Below are 15,065 nucleotides of genomic sequence, written 5' to 3' on the forward strand. Positions count from 1 at the left end.
CTAGGCACCGGATTTGGTTTGAACATGAATTCCCGGTCATGAAAAGTGCTGACCTGAATAATATTCCGATCGACCTGAATCCGACCCGAGCAATATGCAGCCTAGGTTTGGGTTGTGATTTTTGCCGGATACCTGACCCAACCCCCGGTTTTTTTTGCCTAGTACCCGACCCGACCCTAGTATTTTATATGTATTGTTAGTAAAAATGAATGTCTGAAATTATGCAAGTCTGTGTTTTAAATTCCATTTTCGTGATCCGGCAAAATCAGAACCCGGAAATTTGTTATATGGGTGGGTTTGGGTATACTATGGTAGGTCAAGTACTCGTCTCCTTGATTCTAATTTCTCACTCTAGGCTCTATTACAAAACTGTCTGTGGACGGTAGTTTATACTTTCAGAAAAATCGTGGCCGACAATTCCTACATTTGGCTGGTAGTTACCAAATCTCGCTTTTCACCAATTTTGGCAAATGCATAAACTATATCCTCAACCCCTGTTTTTCTAAGCCACTTTTAAAGTAGTTTGACTAAGGGCACATTTGAAAGAGAGAAAGATGTAGGAAAAGTGATGAGAAATGGAAATTTCGTTTGAATTTTTTCAAATGAGAGAGAGAGACTTTTTGTTGGGAGAGTTTTTTTTTTTTAAAGTACACTTTTTGATAGGAAAATATTCTTTTATGGGGACAAAATTTTTTATTTTTTACACTTTCCATTACCTATCTCACCACCACCCACCATCTCACCATCACCCACCACCACCCTCCTCCTCTCTCATTTTTTCACAATTTTCATTCTATTTTTTCACATTTGGAAGAGAGAAAAACTCTCATAGGAAAAGAAAGTTTTGCCGATGAGAGTTTTTGATATGAAAAGTTTTTCAAAAAAAAAGTTTTTCGCTTATTTGTATAGCATGAGAAAAAAAGAGTGAAAAAATATGGAAAAATGAGAGAGAAGGAGGAGGGTGGTGGTGGCCGTGGTTGTGATGGTGAGTGTAAAAATAAATTCTCTGGGTAGGAAACATTCTTCAAGTCCCTCTCCAGGAATGTTTCCTATAAAAAAAGTGTACTTTAAAAAAAAAAACTCTTTCAAAGAAAATGTCTCTCTCGCTTGAAAGGATCAGAAAATTAGTACAGATTTTTCAGTTTGCATCACTTTTCATACATTTTTCTTGCTTCCAAACATGCCCTAAGTTTTTACCAAATGCAGGAACTTTCACCCTATCTTACTAGTTCTCCAAAGCCTTAAATAACGTAGGCCTCATATATTTCATGCAATTTTCCATGAGAAATTATTGAGCTTGCACCTGTTTTCTTTTTTTTTCCATTTTCCATTATGAGTGAAACATCCTAAAGTTACCAAGGGGGCTCCACTTGTCTGGTAGGAGCAGTGAGTGCACGTCACCTTGTGTTGGGACGTTGCAAAGTTCGAACCCCAAATGTTATTGTTGTATAAGTGACAGGGGTCTGTCTAACCCCAGCTTTTTCTGTCGCAAAAAGAAACTTTCTAAAGTTTTTGTGAGAGAAATAACTTATTATGTGTTTGATGAAATTGGATAAAAAATGTGGAAGAATTTATCCTGTGTTTGATTGCAGAAATAAACCCTTGGGATTGGATTCAGATATATCCAATTCCAAACAATGACTCGTACCACAAAAGAAGCTTAAACAGTTCAAGAGCCCATGTAATGAATTTGAATTTGGATTTAGATCCAAATATAAATAATTATAAAGATACAAAATCCATAGAAAATACTTTAAGTTTTGCTTGTTTAACATTACGAAGTTGTAATACGTGACCTAAAATTCAAGTGAAGCATGGCTGTAGGTTGGGGCCCATGTAATGGATTTGGATTTTAGATCTAAATCTAAATAACAAAAATGCAAAATTTCAGTTGGACTTTGGATCTAGATCCAAATGTATCTAGTCGGATTAGGTAAAGATAACTTGTAAGCCAAGAACAAGCCTAACATGTCCAAGAAAAACTTTGCCAACTGTAAATACATGCCATTTTTTTGCATAAGTTGTTGATGGCCCAAATATATATATATATATATATATATATATATATATATATATATATATATATATATATATATATATATATATATATAGATATAGATATATATATATATAGATATAGATATAGATATATATACCTAGCAGCTCAATCAAAACACAATTGCACTGGCCATTGGATTTTATTAAGATCCAAAGGCCAGCAGTTACGATATTTAAATAACGAAAACCAGCCTTTTTCGTGCCATATATATATAGTAACTAGAATATGTGAGAACTAAAAATATGGGCATTTTCATCACTTTTTTTCAAATCCAACCATGTGGGTGTGCTTGGCATGGTGAATTTGCTAGGAATCAACCATTGAATCATGTATTTTTGATGAAAATAATGTTTTTGAATGCTTGAATATTTATGAAGATCACTACAAGAATTCTGTGAATTAGCGACAGACGCTATCCGACGCTAATTCGTCACAAATCTATCACTGAATTGTTTAGTGACGGATCGGTGACGACTTAGCGATGAATAGCGTCCGTTATAATTTTATGATCACTAATTAGCGACATAATTGATATGTCGCTAATTCATCACAGATTAGCGAATTTCACAATCTGTCATTAATTCGTCACTAAATAAGCATTGATTTGGTTTTGCGATAGATACATATCCGCTGCTATAATTTAACGATGAATATGTATCCGTCTTTAATATTCGTCGCCAATTTAGCGATGAATTAACGATGAAATACATTTCAACCCAAAACATCAACTGATTCAGTTTTTGAGACAAATAAATATTCGTCCCTAATCCGTCGCTAAATTGGCGACAGATATTATCCGTCGCAAAATCGTCATAAAATTTTTAAAAAAATAAAAAAAAATTGTTTGAAATGTAAATATCGAGAAAAAATTTCTCGTTATACAATTTATATAACCTGTGTATAAAAAACAAAGTACACATAAAAAATATATATACAAAGCAGGTGAAACAAATTTAACACAAGATATAAGCGAAACAAATTTAACAACCCAGTATAATTCTCGACAAATTTTAATTAGTTACTAGTGAACATATACAAAGAGTTTCGTTTGAAACAACAAGTACGTGAAACAAATTTAACACATGAAGCTAATCCTCGCCAAGATTCAGAGCATCATCCTCTTCATTGTCTCGATCTGCCCATTCATCCATGCCTCCATCAGCTCCTCTACGTTGATCATCTCCAGCATCTTATAAGATAACCAAAATATTAGTATTGATAAACAAAATATAATGAAATAAATTATATGCAATACACCTAATCTAAGACAATGAAAGTAACATGGCTAAATGACACATAGACTAGTAATAAAGTGAAGGACATTAACAGAATTCAAAGGTTGTCAAAAAAATTTTATAGTGATGAAATCATGCTTATATGTGTTCTAAGGTTGTCAAAAAAAATTCATAGTGATTCAATCATGCATATATGTGTTCTAAGGTTGTCGAAAAAAATTTATAGTGATTCAATTATGCATATATGTGTTTTAAGGTTGTCAAAATTTTTTTATAGTAATTCAAGCATGCATATATGTGTTTTAAGGTTGTCAATAAAAGTTCATAATGATTCGATCATGCACATATGTGTTGTAAGGTTGTCAAAAAAAAATCATAGTGATTCAATCATGCATATATATGCTCTAATTTTGTCAAAAAAAATTATAGTGATTCAATCATGCATATATGTGTTCTAAGGTTGTCAAAATAATTTTATAGTAATGAAATCATGCTTATATGTGTTCTAAGGTTGTCAAAAACTTTCATAGTAATTCAATCATGCATATATGTGTTCTAAGGTTGTCAAAAAAATTTATAGTGATTCAACTCGAGCCTGGAGTGGGCTCGACAACCTGACCGAGCCCAACCCGAGCTTGACCCTGCCAAACGGAGGGGGGGGGGGAGAGAGAGAGAAAAGGGAAGCGGTGCCAAAAGAGAGGAAAAATAGGGAGTGGGTCGAGCCCCTCCTCTGTCAAACGAGAAGAGGGAGAAAGCGAGGGAGGTGGGCTTGCCTGAGCTCAACCCAGAGCAAGCAAGGGGGGCCAGAGTTGGGGTGGGCTCGGCAACATGGTTGAGCCCGACACTGCCAAAGGGGGGGGGGGTGAGAAAATGGAGGCTGGAGGGCCAATGCCAAAGGAGAGGGAAAATAGGGAGGGGTTAAGCCCCTCTCCTGTCAAATGAGAAGAGGGAGAAAACGAGGGGGGTGGGCTTGCTTGACCCTGACCTAGAGCAAGCAAGGGGGCCCAGAGCTGGGGTGGGCTCGATAACCTGGCTGAGCCCAACCCTGCCAAACAGGGGGGAGAGAGAGAAAAGGGAGGCCGAAGGGACAATGTCTTCTTTCTTTAAGAATGGCAATGGATTGGGAGAAAACAGGGTCTCACCCTATCTTATTCTATTTGGATCGAGGATGGAGGACATGGAATGAGAATAGAAACGGTGATGGAGGTTAAAATCAAAACCCGTACCAAGATGAAGCAGGTATGAAGAGCAGAATTTTGAGACGAAAAAAGGTGGAGACCTTGTCTCCTCCATCCGTCCTAGTCCACTACCATCCCTATTTGCTACAAGACCGAAACAATGGCTCTTTGTGGATGAGAAGGTTAGCCACAAGACAAAAAAGAAAGAGAAGTAGAAGAAGAAGAAGAAGACACAGGAGAAAGAGAGAGGGGGTGAGAGGTTACCTAAAAAGGGGTCAGCGAGAGGGAGAGCACCGACGTCAGGAGAAAGAGAGGGAGGAGATCTTCGGCATGGTCATGGTGGTGGTGGTCACGGCGACGTCGTGGCTCCAATCGATTGGCAAACGGGGAAGGAAGGGGAACACTCTGGTCGATTGGCAAAAGCGAAGAGGGAGGAGGTGGTGCCACAGATGGGCCTCTCGGCGGCGGCACACGACGACAAGAGAGATAGAGTGAGGGAGAATGAGGAGGTGAAGGAGAGAACTCGGGCAGCGGGCGACGACTGTGTGCGAGTGCTGAAACAGAAAGGGAAAGAAAGGAGATCACATTAGGGTTTTATAGGAGACATTAGCGACGAAAATATTTCGTCTCAAACTCCATCATAAATTAGCGACGAAAAAATTATATCGCTCATCCATCGTGAAGTTGCGACAGAATGTTTATGTCGCTAATTAGCGACAAATTTTGAGACATTTTTTGTCGCTAATTCTGTAACTATTTTCAATTTTAAGGACGACTAGTTTTCTCTAGCTAATCCATTGCAAATTGGTGATGGATTATTTTCGTCATAATTTTTTGTCGCTAATTAACGTTTTTCTTGTACTGGATTATGAGCCATTGATTTTAAAACCTTAATAAAAATCATGTTTATGCATCAAAATCAGATTATTCAAGAGCAGATTCTTATAAATCCAAGCATGTAGATCACATCTGTATAGTTAGATTCAAGAGAAAAGGACAAAAAATCCATAAAAATAGATGTTCACAATTAGTTCTCATATTTCCAGTTTTCGTATTCTAGTGATATATATATATATATATATATGTGTGTGTGTGTGTGTGTGTGTGTGTGTGTGTGTGTGTGTGTGACAAGGCCATTAGACATCTTGGACCCTTCAAATCAAGAAGTTACAATAATGAAGTCCACAGAACTCTTCACTGAAAATATTTTTCACATGGGATTTGTGGAACAATCCCATGATTTCACCTTTCACAGATCTCATATTGATAGAAATTTGTGAGCAAATTAGTCTGATTCTGTGAAACTTGCCAAAAAGAAGACATATACTGCTTCCTCTTCTCAAAAATCTCAATGTCCTCTCTTTTTTTGCATAAGGTAGCGGAAGGAAAGAGTGTCCATCTAAAGCAAGAGATAAGTTGGGATTGTAAGGATAAAGTATGTATCAGCTCGATACTTTATCTACATGCACCAAGGGACATGGTTTTAGGTGTGATTCAATTTCTATTCTTTGTGTGACTGTTGAAGAATTTGACTGGCATGTTTAGAGAAGATGTGAAGTATTCTCAGGCATTAAAGTTTCTTTAATTTCAGTGGGAACATACTCATATGTCAACTAGACCAGAACAAAAGATGTTCTGTTTTTCTATACTCTTGGTTATCTCACTCCATCTCTAACTGCAGTGGGGTATCCTTCACCAAAGATGCATTGCTTTGGGAGATTCATGTGGGTAAGCTAACTAGGAGAAGCGAAATTTTGCATTTGAGAAATATTGATTCCTTTGCAGCAATTATGTGCAATCATATTTGTTTAGAGAGAAATGAGAAGCAAGGTATTTTAAAATTTATAAGAAGCGGGAAGCAAAGTATCAATTTAAAAGCAAAATGTGAATAAAAAATAAAGTAATATGGTAAGTGAATAGAACTTTGAGCAAGAAACAAATAAAAACTAAAATAAAATTAATCATTCTTATATTTCATGATTTTTTAATAAAAGAGTTACATTTTTGTTTAAATCTACCGATGATGGTTACCAATTTAAAAAAAGTACATAGGAAGTGAGTGAAAGAGGGAGAGGAGAAATATGAAAAACATGAAAAAAAAACCGTGAAAAAAGCATATAGAAAGCATAGGCCATGTGTATTGAGAAGCATAGAAGAAGCCTGGGAGAATTGAAATTCCCATGTTTCAAAAATGAGGAGTATCATGCCTCTGAACTGAGTTTTCGGGAAGCGAGCTTCCCACCTACCTAAGAAGCTTCTGGTAACTCTGGTTTAGCTTATATATTGATGATACGTCTCTAAAGTTAAATTCATTCAAACTGTGGTGACCTGCTCGTTTTGGGATAAGATGATTCCTTTAATGACATTTCATTTTATATGTTCTCCTGTCGGCCTACTTTTTTGTAGTGCATAGTGGGAACTCTTTATTCTTGCATTTCTAGTGTTATGGGCAGTTTCTTTATATTTTAGATGTATGTGTTTTGCTTAATATGCATCACAACTCATCTATTTGTATCCCTCAATATAATGAAGTGAAGCAAGCGAGGAAAAGGAAGCGAAGAATGCTTCTACCTCTATCTATTTAGGAAGGTGAACAAGTGGATCTTTAGGGGGTGTTCCGCCCTTTCCGCAAAAACGGAATCGGGTCACCCCTTCACAGGAACCCTTTCCGTTGAAAGTGGGGGGTTCTCGTGGATTTTGGGCTCTTTTCTGTGAGAAAAAAGAGCGCTCAGTTTGTTTGGTCATGGTGGGCCCTGCAAATATGCACACCATCAATGCATTTTCGCGGAAAATCCTCAATTTCTGTGACATGCAAACGCCCTCTTAGAGATGATCATTTTTGGGTGAAAGGAGGATTTTGGGATTTAGCTCACTTGAAAGTTGTTTATTGGCTTTAGATAAACTAATTAATTGCAGAGGATGACGTTGTTAATTTCCGAAGCAGCCCAATTCAACATTCATTTTTGTATGCGCACTTAAATTGCATAGTGGGAAAGCACCCTGGTGGACAGGGTAGGGTACCTCAAGGTTTTAGCGACCCGAGGCTAGCTAATGTGCAATCGGTGATGGGGGTCTTTCCAGACCTTTCCCTTGGATTATACAAAAAAAACAAAAAAAGGTAAAGCCACTTTCCCTGAGCTTCTTCCATGGGAGCTACATATTCCTTAATTACATACGAGCTCTTCGAAAACTTGCTTTGTAAGCGCAATATTTTTTGCTTCTGAAACTTGATGAAAATCTCGATTCTGACATGTTTCTCCTACGCTTTTCACACACTTCTTCTGTTCTTTTCATATGTTCTTTCCCTCTACTTTTCATGTTTTTTTTATGTATTTTCTCGCACTTCTTACTTACTCTCATATGCTTTCTCTAAATTGGTGGTCATCATTTTTTAAATTTTATTAAAATTTTAATTATTATACTAAAAACTCATTAAATTTAAAAATAATTACTTTTATTTTAGTTTTTATTTGTGTTTCATTTTGATTCACATTCAATTCTTATATATATATTTTTATTCCTCGCTTACCGCTTTCTAATCATTTTAAAATGCATTGCTTCTAGCTTTTGCTTCCTGTGTATCTTTTTTCATTTCCGCTTCTTAGTCTGGTGAACTTGGTTCAAATTACAACTATTAGTGTTTTTCTTGACAGATATTGTTCAATGAAGCCATGTTCTTCAAAGAATATGAATAATCCACAGCTTTTTCAGAAACACATTATTTACAGTTTGGCACATTTAATCAATTTTTGAACGTGTTGAATGGAGCAGTTTTAAGCATGGTTGACGGCTTGCTCAGTGACTTGGGTAAAAATCATTTGGGGTCTAATTCGTGATTCGTCGAGTCAACTCGGATGACTCAGATTTTTTTATATTTCAAAAACAAAATTCATTAAAAATAAAAAATAATATTTAAAAATTTAAAATAAATAAAAATACAAGAAAATGTAAAAGAAATGTAGTTAACGTGATGAAAGTGTGGATCTATTCATGGTCCATGAATCAGCTTAAATATATTTGCTGCTGCAAACAACTGGCTGAGTTTTTTGGTTGACTCAATCTACATCTTTTATTGGAGAGAGAGAGAGAGAGCCCAAAGAAGATCAATGAGATCAACAAAATGTTGAACCCATGAACCGAACAAAGTAGAAACAAAACTAAAATATAGAAAAAACAAAGCTAAAGAAAAAGAAACTACAGACAGCTAGCAACAAAACAACAAAGCCTACTCAACCAGGTGCTTCATTACTTCTTGATAGTTGTTCCTGGCTTCTTCATCTCAAAAGGTGCAAGTAGGAGACCAGAGAGCAGAGAGAAGATGAGATTGTTTCAAAGAAGGCAAGAGGTTGGATTTTTTTTTGAAAACCAATGAAGGGTTATCTTATGAGAATCTCATTCCACGCATGCTGCACGTTCCCTTCTGAAGATAACTTCTAAAATCCCTGTTTTGAAAATTTGATCATGAATTGGACAGAACCGGTCAACTCTAGAGTTGACTAGTTTCCAGCCGAGTGGTAGCCAGGTTCTGGCTCAAACCGAGCACAATCCAGATCGCTACAAAGTGATGCCGTTCGGTCTCAAGAATGGTCCCCAATCAAATAGTTTCATTCGAGCACCGGAAATATCAAGGTTGCGGGTAAATCCAATATAGCAGCTTATTGGTCCTATCTCATTCGAGCTAGCTTTCCATCTGTCTAGCTCCGGTGGGGGGCTAAATCGGACCGAGTGGGTGAGTCGACCAGTTTGGACCAGTGAGTCAGACAACCATGGTTTTAAGGCTATTGGCTCACTCTATGACGTAATTACATAATCTAAGGAATCTGGTTCACTGTGGGATGAAAGGAACAATGCCTTCATTTACAAAAGTCAAGATCTGCCCACACTTCACCTGGATCTTTATGATATGGCCGACAGGTTCAGCTTTCGTAGCTTGGCTTTGAAAAATTCTTTTCATCAAACATGTTTTGCCTTCAGACAGTGTCTGACATAATCTTGCGATCCACGTGATCTTTATGATACGCGGGTAAATATTTGTACTAATGAAGGTATGTAACTATCTAGTAGAAATCACCATTATATTCATAATTTTTTGATTTTCTGTAAATCAGAACGTATGATTGTGAAATATATGGTTTGTTTAGTAGGAACTGGTTTTTCAATCATGTGATTGTGACATTAAGCCAGGTTTTCCAAGACCTTCAAAAATCAACTGCTCCACAATGTACTAAAATTTGATGGCTCGTCTAGCTGGGACTGAGCTCAGGTAGGGGCAACTTGTGAATGTCACCAAGTTGACAGGATGTCATGAGTTCGAAACCCATGAGAGGCATCCTTGCACTGGGTGTATTCCCCGGTGGGTAGGTAGAAGACCTCAAGGCTTTTACTAATCAGAGGTCTGTCAAGTGCAGTCAGTGATTTGGTTTGAGGGGAGGGGAATTTCCCTTGACCTAGCTGTTTTTTTTTTGTCTCAAAAATCATGTTCTTATCTCAGAAAAACACGATCCAAAGTCTGATACTTAATGAACAACCCGTGTTGAACATCTGTATGATCAGATAGTTGATAGAACTTTGCACTTGTGATTTCCATCTCAATAGTTCACTACCTTCATTAGTATCAAACATTTACCCATGATACGGAGAGGGGGTATTTTCACTATTTCCAGAACGTTTAAAATGACTTCCCCAAATAGATGGTCCAGAGCTTCAATTCGACTAACAATCAGAGGCCCCAACCAAAAGGTCATTCCTACAACAAAAACAACAGCCCTGCCTAAACGTTTAACAGAAGTTACAATGCAAGTTCTGTGCAAGGAATTCATCCTTGCCTATGTATAATCTTGAATTTTCATATATGTCATGACTAAGATGTTTTGTCAACTGGATTCAGGCTGTGTTTGGGAGCTGGGCTTTCACAAGGAAACGCCAAGGAGCTGCCAAATACAGCTGTTGTCATGGGAATCATGATGATCTAAAGATTGGTAGGGAATAGGAATTTAAGATCAAGAAGCACTATGAATGTTAAAACACCACCAAACCCCCCACCTGTCCCCCACAGCACACCCCCACCTCTCCCCCACAACCAACCCCGCCCCCTCTTTCTTTCAGAGGCTGAATGTTTAGGCTAGTAGCATTGAGGTTAAATATATTGCTGCAGGTGCCGGGAAGAAGCACCGGAATCAGGGTTTAATAAAAAGAGGCCAATTTTTATGCAGCTCCACTACTGCTGACCATCCATCTCAACATTTTTCAAGATGACCACACCCATCTCAAGAAATGCCAAGATGGATGGCTGTCAGACAGGTTTGCCGCATGCCCACCATACAGCAATGCTTCATATAACTGAATCTAGGAATTGGGAGGTTTTTGGCATTGACAAAGCCCTTCCCAATTCCCATCTTTCAGCAAATACAGGCTCCCAAACAGATCCTGTCATTGGGAATGGGAGATTCCATATTTCTCCTCCGATGCCTGGGTCCCAAACAGAGCCTCGTTGGATTTGTTGTGATCTTTGACACCACATACACAATATGTGTGAGTCGGGCTTGAAATTACATTAGCAGTGCTTCTCAAAGTGTGCAGAGGTGACAAAACTAGCAAACATTTTTAAACTGATGCAAACAGTTTCTCTTTCCAGATGAGACAACATATGAGACATACCATAAGCATTCCCATTCTTTTAGCTAAATTTATGGAAAATAAAAAAATTCAAGGTTAAGAGACAGAAGGTAAGGTCATTCTTAAGGATGCTTTATACGGAAAACTCGAGGTGCGTGTATGCATTTTGTGAGCATGCACAGGTTTTTGCTTCATTTTAACCATGCCAAATAGGAACAGAAATCAAGATGACAATGATCATGGTGATGATAACTGTTGGCAAAGGACTAAACTGCAAAAAGGGTTTATTGCAAAGAAATCTTTGCTCCTTTGGCAGATACAACTCCTTTCAAGTAACTAGTTTGTAGAGTTAGTATTTCAATGTTGTACCACCCCCATTTGACATGAGTGATGCAGCAGCAGCAGCAGCAGTAGGAACCACTCCTGTTGAAACACCAGGTTTTGAGAGATGCAGCAGCCTGAAAAGATAAACCAAATTTCCTGAGGGAAAATATTTGTCAAAAAGCTAACCTAATATTACAAAAGGAAATCAATTGCAACATACGGTGCAAGATGTTCACAAAAAGATGAAACAGCTGCCACTACATCATTGTAATTGTCAGCAGATGCAGGGGCTGTTACTTCAACTAATTGAATGCCTGGTGTCACGGGCACCGCTTCATCAGTAGCATGCAGCTTTGGCATCTTATTTACAGAAGTCACAGCAACAGTGATCCGAACACCTCTTTCAAAGTTGAATGCAAAGCCTACCCTCAGAAGTTCATGGTCTAATTTGTAGCCAAGTCCATAAAACAAGCGCAACGCATTCTTGCTTACTTTGCTTTCGACCATGGTGCGTACTAGAACTGAAAGTTGGTCAGCACCAGCACCTCTCATTGCACCCCCAATATGTTTCACTGTCCTACACATTTTTGGATGTATTTGATGCAAATAGGCACAAATATCAAAATTTTCATTTCGCACACATGCACACATACACACACAGATGCAAGCACAAGTTCTCTGAATAGCATTAAAAAGAAAAAAAGAATTATGAAATTCTACTCCTTAAATCTATATGGCAAACAGACGAATTTCAAGTATCAATTCATCATTAAAGGCATCACTCCTATCCAATATAATGTATACCACATATCCATAAACAGGAACAGGTGCACTCATTCTTCACAATCCAATCAGAGAAGCTTCAGAAAACAAAATCACGACATAAGGATAATGAACATTATCAACGACCAAATAGACCACATCCAAAAGAATTGATGTTCATTGAAGAGAACTTAATGAGGAACACAAAACACCTTAATTTGAATGACCAATGACTTAACATCATTGTTCAAAAATAGCCAAATAATCTTTTCAAAGCAAACACCTCAATATAGCCAAATTATAAGATCATATTTCACTATCTCATTTCTCAAAAGCACCTAAATCACAAAAGATGCTATAGTTAAGACAGAGGGCCTCATTCTAGTAGTATGGATTAAGTGGCAAATAAGCAACATGTTCAGTAAGTAGCTTGTAACATGTTTGGTATTAGACAATCTGAGGAACTGTCAGGCCACCCATCTATTTGAGTAAGGGTGGCAGGTTGGTATATACAAACAACTTCTTGAAAAAGAATACTGCTTTTCTGTACCTTCTAACATACTACCCAACCATTCAAGCAAGAGTGGCAGGTTTGGATATACAAACACCTTCTTGGAAAAGAATACTGCTTTTGTGTCACTTTTAACATACAACCCATCCATTCAAGTGTTGCTGGTTCAAATATACACACACCTTCTTGGAAAGGAATATTGTTTTTGTGTACCTTTTAACATAATCTTTGTGCTGGATACTTTTTTCTCTAAAGAAGCCGAATCAAATCCTGTGATTCCTTGGTGGCATAAAGGTAAAGAAACCACTGCACTACTAAACAATTTTGTACAAAATAACATTGTTCAGTGTCTACTCTGATCAATAAGATGTCTCTCCAGTTGAGTCAAAATGTTCACAATAAGATATGTTACAACTGAGAGCCTGAGGCCCACTAAAACCCTCGGATTGAAGAGCTTACCATCAAATCTTTGAATCTCACCAAAACTAAAAGTTCAAATTTATGTTAAAGATAGAGCAAGAAACTACATATTACCAAGAGGGTTCAGTCTGTTCCAGATCACAGAGAAGACGCACCTCTGATGCTACTGCTCCTGATACAGGAAAAGGAATATGCAAGCATTAGAACATCTGGGTATTAGAAGTAGGTGATCTCTTGAAGCACTATTTTACTGACCAATATTCGGTCCACTTTTCAGGCAAAGCTCATGGATCTTGAATCTCTGTTTTAGAACACCGCAAAGACCTTGCAGAAGAATTTCTAGGGCCTCTACATGCTGTGAAAGAATCAAAGAGATGTCCAGCCATCAAATGTACAAGTACATAATAGAAACAACAAAATGCATAACATGAAACATTGTCAAGTGAAGGAAGCACTATAACCAGCAGTATCCTGTCCATTTATTTTTCCTAATATGCTGCCATTTGTGTACACACATTACCTTAAAGCAGATGGCAGAGGAAAAAGATTTGTAGATCGATGAATATTGGTAAAAAGAGAGCATGTATAAATATTACTTTCAAGCAGATTCCAGAGGTAAAAAGATATTGGCAAAACGAGCAAAAAAAGAAGGGTCACGAAACATAAACAACTATTCTTGAACATGCAGAAAAAAAACAGTCTTGATTACATTCAACATCGAATAGAACTGCAATATGCTAAATAGAGAACAAAAATGGGTATGCACTATGGTGCTAGAAACAGAACAGAAAGTGAACAAACATACAACTGACAGAGCAATATTCTGAGTTATGTCACATGGATATGGTACTTGGATATATGGTCCTGAAATTGTTAGAACCAGTTGCATAATAAAATTGCTAGAACTTACTTGAGTCTCTATAATCCCTTGCACCACACACTCCATTGTGCCTTGAAGGTTTTGTCAATCTACAATTGATGCCAGACACACAATTAGTGTCGACCGAAACTCAAATAACATGCCAATATAAGCCCAATGATCCTAAATCTGCCATCAGAAGCTAAGATTCACCACAAAAATAAGGACTCACGTCTTGGTCTTATTATCATACAGAGACTGGAAATGGATGGCAGGCCTCAATGCGTATGCACATTAAAAGGAGAAGGACAGATCCGTAGGCCGTGAGTAAAAATATCTTTGGCATAGGCACACCGCGGATAACCCATAAAAAAAGTGAGTTAAATGATATATCACAAACTATAGTTAAGGAAAAACATGAAAAAGGAAAAAAGAAAAGAGAAGAAGAAGGAAAAAACGAAAAAAAAGGAAAAGAGAGAAGAAGAAAACCTAAATAGGGATTTAAAGGGCAAACCGAGAAAGAGCGTGAGAGAAAGCAAAAACGAGAGAAGGTTCCTCCTCCTCCTCTTCTTTTCGATGCAACAAACCGAGAAAGAGAGAGAGAATGAGACAGAAACAAGGCACCTTTTATTTGTCAACCAAGTAAAAAAAAAATTGTCCTTAAGCCTAGGCGTGCCCACACCTAGGCTAATTAAGCGGTACAAAAGGGTCACACTGCTCAAAACCAAAAGCCTAAACGGTAGGGCTGCGTCTAAGTCCGTCTTTGACAATTAAGTGTTTTATGCAAACAAAAGATCTCTAAAACTTAGATCGAGATATAAGAAGGGTCCTAGATACACAGGTGTGGGTGTAACTGAGTCAGGTACACCTGACCTGAATCAATGAGACCAGACCTGACTTGATCTTGATGCGACATGTGCATTTGGTTCAGGTTTGAAATCTAAATCCATCTTAAAAGTAGATCATATCTTAGATAAGAAAAATATTGACCCGAACCAAATTGTACTAGCTCCATTTTTACTAGGGATGCAAACTTTAGGATCCCAAAATACATTGGGAAGACCGATCAGTTTGGATTTGAGATAGCCAAATTTTGCAAATT

At 37.5% G+C, this 15,065-nt stretch overlaps 1 protein-coding gene across 2 annotated transcripts; it reads right to left on the minus strand.

Annotated features, from left to right (window-relative positions):
* Window positions 1–11,270: 11,270 nt before the first annotated feature.
* Window positions 11,271–14,553, minus strand: LOC149838870 (mediator of RNA polymerase II transcription subunit). Of its 2 annotated transcripts, XM_090007823.1 has the most exons (8): window positions 14,453–14,553; window positions 14,196–14,300; window positions 14,015–14,073; window positions 13,360–13,459; window positions 13,219–13,276; window positions 12,898–12,998; window positions 11,632–11,983; window positions 11,271–11,545 (listed from the first exon to the last, which is right to left on the minus strand). In XM_090007823.1, the coding sequence occupies exons 3-8, from the start codon at window positions 14,048–14,050 to the stop codon at window positions 11,437–11,439; spliced, it is 756 nt and encodes a 251-aa protein (XP_089863949.1). In that variant the 5' UTR covers window positions 14,051–14,073; window positions 14,196–14,300; window positions 14,453–14,553; the 3' UTR covers window positions 11,271–11,436. The 2 variants fall into 2 exon arrangements, with proteins under 2 accessions (XP_089863949.1, XP_089863950.1); XM_090007824.1 differs by lacking the exon at window positions 12,898–12,998 and having other exon boundaries at window positions 11,632–11,988.
* Window positions 14,554–15,065: the final 512 nt, after the last annotated feature.

Source organism: Nuphar pumila, chromosome 5 (assembly GCF_984573655.1).
Source record: "Nuphar pumila chromosome 5, dmNupPumi1.hap1.1, whole genome shotgun sequence".
In the NCBI taxonomy this organism is placed as follows: domain Eukaryota; kingdom Viridiplantae; phylum Streptophyta; class Magnoliopsida; order Nymphaeales; family Nymphaeaceae; genus Nuphar; species Nuphar pumila.

Coding starts and splice junctions, on each gene's coding strand:
- LOC149838870 (XM_090007823.1), bottom strand. CDS start 14,050: ATGGAGTGTGTGGTGCAAGGGATTATAGAGACTCAA. Junction 13,460..14,014: donor AAGGGATTATAGAGACTCAA/GTAAGTTCTAGC, acceptor ATTCTTTCACAG/CATGTAGAGGCCCTAGAAAT. Junction 11,546..11,631: donor TTTTGTGAACATCTTGCACC/GTATGTTGCAAT, acceptor TTATCTTTTCAG/GCTGCTGCATCTCTCAAAAC.